The sequence below is a fragment of the Limanda limanda genome, chromosome 11 (genome assembly GCF_963576545.1).
Source record: "Limanda limanda chromosome 11, fLimLim1.1, whole genome shotgun sequence".
Lineage (NCBI taxonomy): Eukaryota > Metazoa > Chordata > Actinopteri > Pleuronectiformes > Pleuronectidae > Limanda > Limanda limanda.
The window spans coordinates 9,213,546-9,223,396 of NC_083646.1; the positions used below are offsets into that span (position 1 = coordinate 9,213,546).

The following is a 9,851-nucleotide window of genomic DNA, read 5'->3' on the forward strand; positions in this document are numbered from 1 at the left end:
CCATGTTCATATGACAATTTAACAATGTTCTAAAATGCATTCTACACATTGATAGCAATGCACTTCAGATTTGCCCTTAAGTCAATGAAACTATAGTTTTACTCAAACAATTCTTTGTTGTAACCACCATGTTGTCTCCCCAGTCTTCCAACAGGAACCATGATTCCCATGGTGACAGCCTCACTGGCCCTAATGGCAGGAACCCTCCGCTTGACACCCTGAAAATGTCAGCTTTTTACTTTAATACGAAATTAGTACATAATTGGTATATAACAAGATTTTACTCCAAAGTACAGGAAGGTGTGTGTGAATTTTTAATTTCATACCATAAATTTGCCAATAAACTACTTTTAAAGACAACAGGGAAATAACCAACAGCTTGGGGTATAAATATAATGCTAATAACTAATACCTACTTTAAGTTTTAAAAAAGTAATATATGTCTTACAGTTTGACTTACTGTTTGTGTGTGTGTGTGTGTGTGTGTGTGTGTGTGTGTGTGTGTATTTGCGTGTGTGTGTGTGTGTGTGTGTGTGTGTGTGTGTGTGTGTGTATTTGTGTGTGTGTGCAGGAGAGGAGGCTCTGCGGCTGATCTTTAAGGACTAGATGTTGGACAGAGACTTCATGTTGCTCTATGAATATGGAATCCAGCATCTGTCTGTGATCCAGATGGTGTTGAAGGTTCCTGGAGGACTGATGGCCTGACAGAGACGACGTCCTCCCGTACCACCTCACGAAGCTACTTCCTGTTTACAAATGTCAAACCTTTATTCCAATAAACCTTTTAGCCATGTTCCCAAGTTGCCTTGAAATATGTTTGAAAAGTTGCTGTTGCACGGAATAAAACCTGGTGCTCTGTAATGTCTCATCTTTGATCAGTGTGTGGGTATTAGGAGGTTAAAGTGAAGCCTCAAGACTCTTTAACTTTAATACATCTAAAAGGAACAAGTAGTTTGACTGAAGGCTCTAACATGGATCCCTGCAAAGCCTCTATCGACCTCCATCAACAAAACAGGGAATAATAGTTATTCCATTGCACCAAATCAGGTCCTATGGGATTTTATACCTTTTTAGATGAATAACGTAACAATAAAAAATTGTCTACACATGAGAGAAAACAAACAAATGTATGGGTTAACAGCAGCAGCAAGTGAAAGTGAAAGAGCTCCTGCAGTGTCCCCCATTCACTACAGTTACTGCAGAGTGAATGATCCTGCTGCCTGTGGCCCGATTGATGAACATGGGCGCGGAAAGGAGGTGCACAGCTTTCGAGGCGCTCTGCAGTGCTTCTGCCTCCGTTGTGTCCCTGGGGCTAGAGGACAATGGTGTGACGTTACTGCATTGGTTAAAGTATGTATCATGTCATTATAAATCAGCCTCTTGTGGCGACCTCTTGGCATTTTGCGCCCTAGGCAATGTCGCCAATGCCAGGAGCCGCCCCTGATCTGGAACAACATCATGGATGGTAGAGTGACATTGACATCTTGTCAAATGTTTCTACAGTATTGTTTGCATCCCAATATTCAAAAGCACGATTGGCCCAAAGACTTTAACTCCAATATTGTTTTCAAATATTGTGATTTTTTTGAAAATAAGTCTGTACGTCAATTCGTACCATGGAGAGACGCCTGCGAGCTAGTTCAGGCAGCCAACTCGAGCTGGGCTGCTCCAAACATGTGACACACATCATGTGACATACCTCACTCTCAACAACAATCTATAATACACACCCCCTTTATCAGGTGGTCTATTTAAGCAGAGACACATTTTCGATCATCCCCTTTGCTCGAACTGCTGCTGCAGTGTTGCGACCAGTTGCTTCAGCCCCTCCACCGCCCCAGCATCCACCTATAGGCTCCGAGGGGGTTTACAAGTATTTGCTCATCACTCCCATTATTACTGTGTCATCGTTTGGGGGAGTGATTAAGGGAGAGCCTAGACGCCAAACACTAATCCTGTTCAACTGCTGCAATAAATGTTTGATGTTAGTTGTCTGACTGAAATGTAATCACTCAGCAAGTTTCAACAATTAAGAGGGAGCTAATGTCGTGCTGCAATGGAAATGATTAAAAAGAACTAAGATAGTCAGAAGTGGATTAGTGTTTAGTATAACTTTCAGTGTAATTTGGAAAAACTGAAACAAGATAACCTGACCTGCCTGCAAGTTGCATGACCACAATTTTTGTCTTCATAACCTTGACACCCAAACAGAAACCAGTCAACAAACAATGCGTGCATTAAATTCTCTCAAAACCTGTTTTGCCAGTGGGCCGTCGTCTGCGCATAAAAGCCGGTTGTTGCAGCCCAGAGCTTCTTTACAGCTGAGGGCAGGGTGGCAGAAGGTAAACATCAGTGGCCTTTTCTATCCTATTTCAATGCAAATAAAACTAACAATTCACTTACACATATTGTAACTATATTGCATATGTATATTTTGAAGTTCTTTTCATGGTTCACCATCTTCTCTGTTGTTTGACTTAAGTGTGGTCCAAGAAACACTGCAAGGATGAAAGTCTTCATTTTCCTTGTGATGGGCTTGGCCGTTTCTTCTGCAGACACAGTAAGACTTTACTCATTGTTCAACTGCTTTACTGTAGAATTGACTTGAAATGCAACTGAAACGTTTGACAAGATGCCTGATGTTGTATTAACAAGCAAACTGTTGATGTGTTTAAACTTTCTTTTTTTCTTTTTATTTCAGGACGAACTAGAAATAATAGATGTTGAGGGTCAGTTGCATTATTTCTACTTAATCTAATTTAAATTTAAATTTAATAATTAACAATTTCCACTTTACAAAGCAGCATCTCACATTTCTCTCTCCCTCTCTCTCTTTGTAGAAGTTGGTCAACCAAAGGACATTACGGAAATAAACAGGGGTACATCTAAACATCTTCTTGTCATTTAATGAACACTGTTGGGATATTTTTGACCTGACTTCATGGGGAACAGTGTCAGTAGCTACTAGTAGTGATTTTTCTATTGAAATATCATTTTTTTTGTCTACTGTTTCATCTTAGCATTCAATTTACGTGATGATATTGTGGAGGTGAGTTGAGCATTTTAAACAAATTATTCTAAGAGTGATAAATGTGTATGTATTCATCTTGTGTGACACCCAAAATATTTCAGGCACCAAAGGTTCAAAGGAGCTCACTTAGTAATGACGACTGGCTTTGGAAATCCCCAGTCCCATATGTTTTGGGAAATGACCTTGGTAAATATAAAATGTATCTTGCATGATAACCCTGAATTTTATGTGACATAGGACTTCACCTACGACATGTGTTCTTTAGATTGATGTTATGAAGTATATAACGTGTTTGTACACCAGCTGGTAGCCAGCAGTTTAGTAAGCATCATTAGTCCGAGGCTGTTGCCACATCGTAACCACATTTCACTTGAAAGAAAACTAGAAAGAGACTGAGTCTTTCAGAGTAATGCACTTTAGCAAGTGTACCTCAATCTGAATTCATTTCATCATCTCTTGGATTTGACCTGTGACGCGATTCCCTTGAACAATGGAAGACTTCAATGCTAAAGGAGTGATCCTGAGGGCCCTCGACGAGTACAGGCTCAAGTCATGCATTGACTTCAGACCAAGGAATGAAGAATACTATTACATCTCCATCAGAAAGTTAAACGGGTATGTGTTGTGATTTTTTCCTGACACTTTTGATAGTCAATAACATAATTTATCATACAGAAATGTTATATAACATAAGAATATAATTCTCTGCTTTCCTATGTCTTATATCTACACTGGAGTCTTTTGAGCGTTAACCAAAACAACAGATATGAAAAGCCACGTGGAGTTTTATTGTAACCAAAGCTTGTGTTCATTGTTATTTGCTGGGGGCCCTATCTTATACCTGGTGCAAATTAAAGGGAAACCCCTGATAAGTGTCTTAGCTAGTTTCGGAGTGATTCAGTTATTCAGTAATTTTGCAATTCAGCACCTGCATTGCTTAAATGGCAAATGCACTGGTGTCTAAGCACCCATCGCCGTATTGGTCTTAAAATGAGGTGTGGTCACAGACATTGCCGGTGCATTGCTATCTTGAAAACAATATTGTTGTGACCTGAAAAAACCTGATCTGAAGTAAATGACATGGAATTTCACAGTTTTTGTAAAGTATTCAGAAAAAGGGTTCAGGGAAGCGTTGTCTCTACCTACCTGGTAGATTTGCTATTGTAATGGCTATCCACCTTGGCCTTTAAAACCATGCACCTGTGGCATCAGCCTATTTACATGTAGTGTTTAAGGCACTACATTGATTGAATTTAAAAACATGACGGTATTGTATTAGTCAATGTATTTGTTTAATTATACAAACTGTTAAGTCTTTGTCTCTTTTAGATGCTGGTCATATGTTGGAAGGACATTTAGTGGACAGGAGATCTCCATTGGCAGAAATTGTGATTCAACCAGCATTGTTCAACATGAGTTTTTCCACGCTCTTGGCTACTTCCACGAACAAAGCCGCTATGACAGAGATGATCATGTAAAGATTCTATTTAAGAACATCCGAAAAGGTTATATTTCTTGCATTCCTGCTCATTATATTCAGTGATTTATCTTAAATATATTACAGTTGTGGTGCATAAGGGTCCTAGAGTATTACAAATGTACTAATGAATGAGTTAACTAATCCATGGATCCGATTGTTTTCTCTAATAATGAATTAGAGAGTTCATCTCAACCATATATGCTGCTCTTTAGGTTTTCAATATGGTATATTGTTATTAATGAATTTGAACATTCAATTTTCTTTTTATATGTTATCCAGGTTATGAGCACAACTTTGAGAAAGCTAATAAGACATACAGCACCGTTTCGGGACTCCCATATGACTACAACTCAGTAATGCACTATGGCTCTGAAGCATTCTCCAATGGAAACGGGTCTACAATTGTCACCAAAGATCCAAAGTTCCAGAATGTGATTGGTCAAAGACTGCAAATGAGTCCAATGGATGTTAAGGAGTTGAACCGCCGCTACAAATGCAGTAAGAGCTTGGTGTTACATGTTTTGGGAATGTGTGTTTCAATGACTAAAATCTGTGAAATAATACGCCTATAATACAAAATCCTCTTTTATCCACAAGAGTACTTGTTGACACTTTTACATATCTGAAAACGTAATTATCCTATTTTTTATCCTGCTTATAATTTTTTCTTGACATTTTTGCCAATTTTTTTTTTGATTTGACCATAATCCCTTCCACTAGTTTGAAGCAGGTTTAGGCAACTACAATGAAATAAAATGTACTTTTTCCACTTTGTGGTGGTTGCTACCTGCCTCACCACAAGCAATTGTTATTCATTTGTATATTGACTATTTCTTGGCTGTGACTAGTAATTCTCTTGGTGCTCCACTGGATCAACTGTTTGGACCCAAGATGAGACATTTCTGCCAATATGTATGATAGGATTACGATGCCGATGGAGTGGTGGGTAAAGTGTTTGAGGCCACAACACACTCCTGGAGTTTCAGGGGTAAACAGTGTTGCAACCAAATCCAATACAATTGAGGTAACTAGTGACCACTTCTTCCGACGTAATAAAACAGAAAAACTTAACATGCCTCCATACTACTTGTGTGGTGTCATCACAGTGTTCACATGCCCCGACATTCATATTCGAATCGAACCGGTGTCATTTACACTGTGTTTTTAGCCCAAATGTCCTCTGATAGTCTCCTCTGAGCCAGGTTCATGTACGCACGGATACCTCGGAACACCGCACACGAGAACCCAAGGGAACGCATGGGGTGAACATTCATGTGGCTACGTCCACTAGCTTAAGGCCGGCGCATGCTTCTGCGTTTTCACGGGCCCGGAAGCGCAAGAGCCCTTCCGGGCCCCTCACGGCCCTTCTTACGTGCTTACGTGCGTCGGCCAATTTTTCTAACTAGAAGGCAAAGCCCCGCAAGTGTCACCCGCCCGCAAGGGCTGTGATTGGTCTGCTAACTACATCATTTCCGGTGTCGCATTTCCGGTTCATGCCCGGAAACCACGGAAGATTTAGAAGAACGAATATGGACCAAATTGAAGAGCACTTGGCAGAAGAGATCCGAAACTATGACCACTAGTATAACCCGTCACTAACCGGCGGATTTTTCCGCCAGAAAAAGGCTCTGAGGAGCCGCCGTGGCGATGTAAATAAATCGCTCTTCTTCGTGCCACACACGAAGAAGAGCCGACTTCGACAAAAATCATTACTCCGCCTAGTGTTCTGGCGGGGAATTGCATGACAACCCGCGCAACGGTTGGAAAACCATGAATGAGATGAACAGAAGCATGCTCCGGCCATTAGCCACTTCCAGTGGACTTTTAGGCTTAAAACTTGCGGACACTTGGATGACTCCACACCAGCAGTGTTTTTATCTGTTGTTTTATTAGGTCTGAAGAAGCGGGCAAAAATGACTTCAGTTGTATTGGATTCGGCTGCAACACTGGACTCAAACCCTTCTCTCACCCCTCCATCGGCATAAAAGTGAATGGAAAAAGAGTGAATTTTCATTTTTCAGTGAACTATCCCTGGGGGTCTGACGTTAGTGTCATGCTGCACGAATATGCAGTTACTTGTCAGCTTATAGCCACAGAACACAGTACAGTACATAGCTGTGAATAAGGCAGAGATTGTGAGGCCGAGCAAGTTCCAGGTTCCTAAAGGGGAGCTGTATAATCTAATGCAGTTGTTGTTCATGCAACAGAAAAGGTGTTTTGAGAAAATCGAACAATGAAAATGAATCATAATATAATGCACATCATAATAAACCACTATCTGCAAAACGCAAGGCTGAATTGAAGCTATAGCACACTGTTCACTTTTGATCTCATTACTTATCTTCCATTCAATTTTGTTTGTATTCCAAGGCACTTTACATAGTGAGGTTGAGAACTTAAAACTTACAGAGAAACCCAACAGTTCCCACAATGAGCCTTTCAATCAACACTTTGGAGACTGAAAAACTCCCCTTTAACAGGAAGTAACCTCTAACAGAACCAGAGTCAGTGTGAACTGCCATGTTTGGGATGAGTGGAGAAAAATGGAGAAGAGAGGAGAGTTGGGTGGAAAGGAGGGGAGACACCAGGACTGGTTGTGTAACCATCATATTTAAGCTCTGCATGTCAGACTGGTTGTAATGATGATACTGGAATCAAAATTGAAGGATGAGAGGGAGAGTAGACTTGAATACACTTATTCCCCCCCCCATGTCAGTACATCGTCTTAAATGCTTTGTTCTTCGTTCACCTCAACAGAGAACACCACTGCATTCCACATGTTCTGCAGCTTCTCTAATGAGAGCATGTGTGGAATGAACAGCTGCTCAAACAGTAGCAATGACACTGGCTGGGAAATGGTAAAACAAGCACAGGGTGGACCTGAAACTGACCACACCACTTTACCCACTGCCAGCAGTAAGAATGGTAAGAGCTCAACATTTTCTATATCGACATGTTTTTTTATTCTCTTCTTTCTTTCAAGTAGGACATACAGCTTTCAGGAAAATATTGTAATGTAAACGTCACATATATGATTTACTTAAATTATACATCATATAATTAAGATTAAGATAATTAAGATTGTACTACATTCTAGGTACAGAAGAAGGTTATTTCATGCATGCTAGCACAGCAAGCAGTGAGGAAGGTAAAACCTCACAGCTGGAGACCAAGATGATGGAGCCAACCAGGGAGTGTCATGTCCAGTGTCTCCAGTTATATTATTACCACAGTGGGAGCGAGTCAGACATACTGAACATCTGGATCAGAGAGTTTGACGATCAATACGACCTTGAGGGAACCCGCCGCCTCATGGGACAGATCACTGGTAATGTCAGACTGTGTTATTATCAGTCTCATCTAAATGGTATGCAAGATTCTGATGGACTGTGACATTTCCTTCCCTCCAGGTCCTCAAACATCTCACTGGCGCATCCATCATGTTTCCCTGAATGCCACCAAGCACTTCCAGGTGGAGTTTGAGGCACTTACAGGAGCAGGGAACTCTTCAGGCGGTTTCTCAATTGATGACATCAATTTGTCCGAGATCGAGTGTCCACATGGGTCCTTGCAGATAGATAATTATATGGAGAGAAGCAACAATACAGCTACAATCTACAGCCCACAGCAGTACACCATAGACGGCTATGCCTACCGTATAGCAGTACAGTTTAAGGGATCCTACTTTTCACTGTTTATGCAAATGTTGTCAGGCGAAAATGATGAGAAGCTGCAGTGGCCTTGCTTACAAAGGCAAATGACTCTACGAATGCTGGATCAGACAACAAACTTACAGCTGCACATGTCACTTGACAGAAGTTTCACCACGAGCCCAAATCATGTCAACAACTTAGGTAAACTGACGAAAACATGAACAATTCCCTCTAAAAAAAACTATGCATTCACAACCTTAGCATGTGATATGCCAGTGTTTACTCCCTTGCCATGTATATTTATTGTTCTATCCTTTTTGGAAACAGGTTTAAGTCCATGGGACAATCCTCGTAAGAATGGAACTGAAGTCGTTGATGAGAATAATCAGACTGCCTTGGCCGGACCATTGCAAGGCTACAGAACTTTTGCATATATTGATCTAATTCAATCCAGAAACTACGTCAAGGGAGACAGTTTGATTATAACCTTCAGCTTCCAAGGCAAGTTGATTTAAATATTTTTCTCTGCTTGGAATTTTACACCAAACATAGTTTAAGCATTTAAATCAATTTAACATTGAGTGGACGTTTTGTTGCATGCTGTTACTAAAATATTATTTTTTTCTAGATCTCAATGCCTTGATAAATGAAAGTGCTTTACCATGTCCTGAGCTGGCACCAGGGAAGATTGCACATCCTCCCATGGATCTGGATAGTGGCCCATGTGTGCCACGGTAGGACATTGAGTACATTTTCAGCACTGAGTTATCTCCTCATTATAACGTTTTAAAAAAGCTGTGAAATTTGTGAGACGCCTTTAAAGTCATGCAATGTCTTTTACAGGATCGCCCCCTTCACCCGACCACCTCCTCCTCCAACAATGCCTCCTAAAACAACTGATGACAAAAGGTATTCAGATATACTAACAAATGTTAAACTTGTTGAACACTGTATTTGTAAAAGCTTAATTTGATGCTGTTTAGCAACTTACATAAACAGGTCTGTTGGGGTCTGTTAAAGTTTCAGTGAGTAGAATTAGTGACATCTAGTGGTGACTTTTTACGATGCAGCTGAACACCCCTCACTTCAGCCTCCCCTTCCAAACATGAGAGAACCTGTGGTAGCCTTCAGTTGTCATAAAAACTCAAACAGTGTTTAGTTTGTCCAGTCTGGGCAACTGTACAAAAACTTTGTGGCCTCCGTAGAGAGGCACTTGCTCCCAATGTAAATATAAAGTGTTTAAAGATAAAGGACCCATTCTAGGGTCAATTAGGGAATCTAGGGAATTTATTCAATTTAGATGAAACACACCAGTGAAAACATCACAAGAATTATTTTACTATTCAATTACTGTCAATAGATCCCTTTTACCTAAATTGCACAGTGATCCTTTATACAGGGAAAGTAAATAAACTGTAAAAAAAATGAAGAGGGATATAAGGGAAGACCCAGAATAAGAGTATAGTTGGAATTTGTCATATGCTAGCTTCAGCAGCGAATCAATTGTCACTGTTAAATCCAGCACATATTGTTTTTATTACTTAATTATTTTCTTTCTGTTAAAGCATCTTTGGCTTCTCTCCTGCAATGGTGGCTTCTCCTGTCCTCACCCTGCTGCTCGCACTGATGCTTTCAATGCCATGATGGACAGGACCAGCAATTTGCCTTGATTGCTTATTCAAACCAA

The 9,851-nt window shown here is 40.4% G+C and overlaps 1 protein-coding gene across 1 annotated transcript; it reads left to right on the forward strand.

The window, feature by feature from the left end:
• Positions 1 to 606: 606 nt before the first annotated feature.
• On the forward strand, positions 607 to 9,808 carry LOC133013940 (meprin A subunit beta-like). The gene is made up of 12 exons (XM_061081024.1): positions 607 to 681; positions 3,133 to 3,217; positions 3,529 to 3,646; positions 4,361 to 4,536; positions 4,791 to 5,009; positions 7,269 to 7,436; positions 7,609 to 7,839; positions 7,922 to 8,365; positions 8,492 to 8,665; positions 8,793 to 8,898; positions 9,008 to 9,073; positions 9,730 to 9,808. The coding sequence occupies exons 1-12, from the start codon at positions 607 to 609 to the stop codon at positions 9,806 to 9,808; spliced, it is 1,941 nt and encodes a 646-aa protein (XP_060937007.1).
• Positions 9,809 to 9,851: the final 43 nt, after the last annotated feature.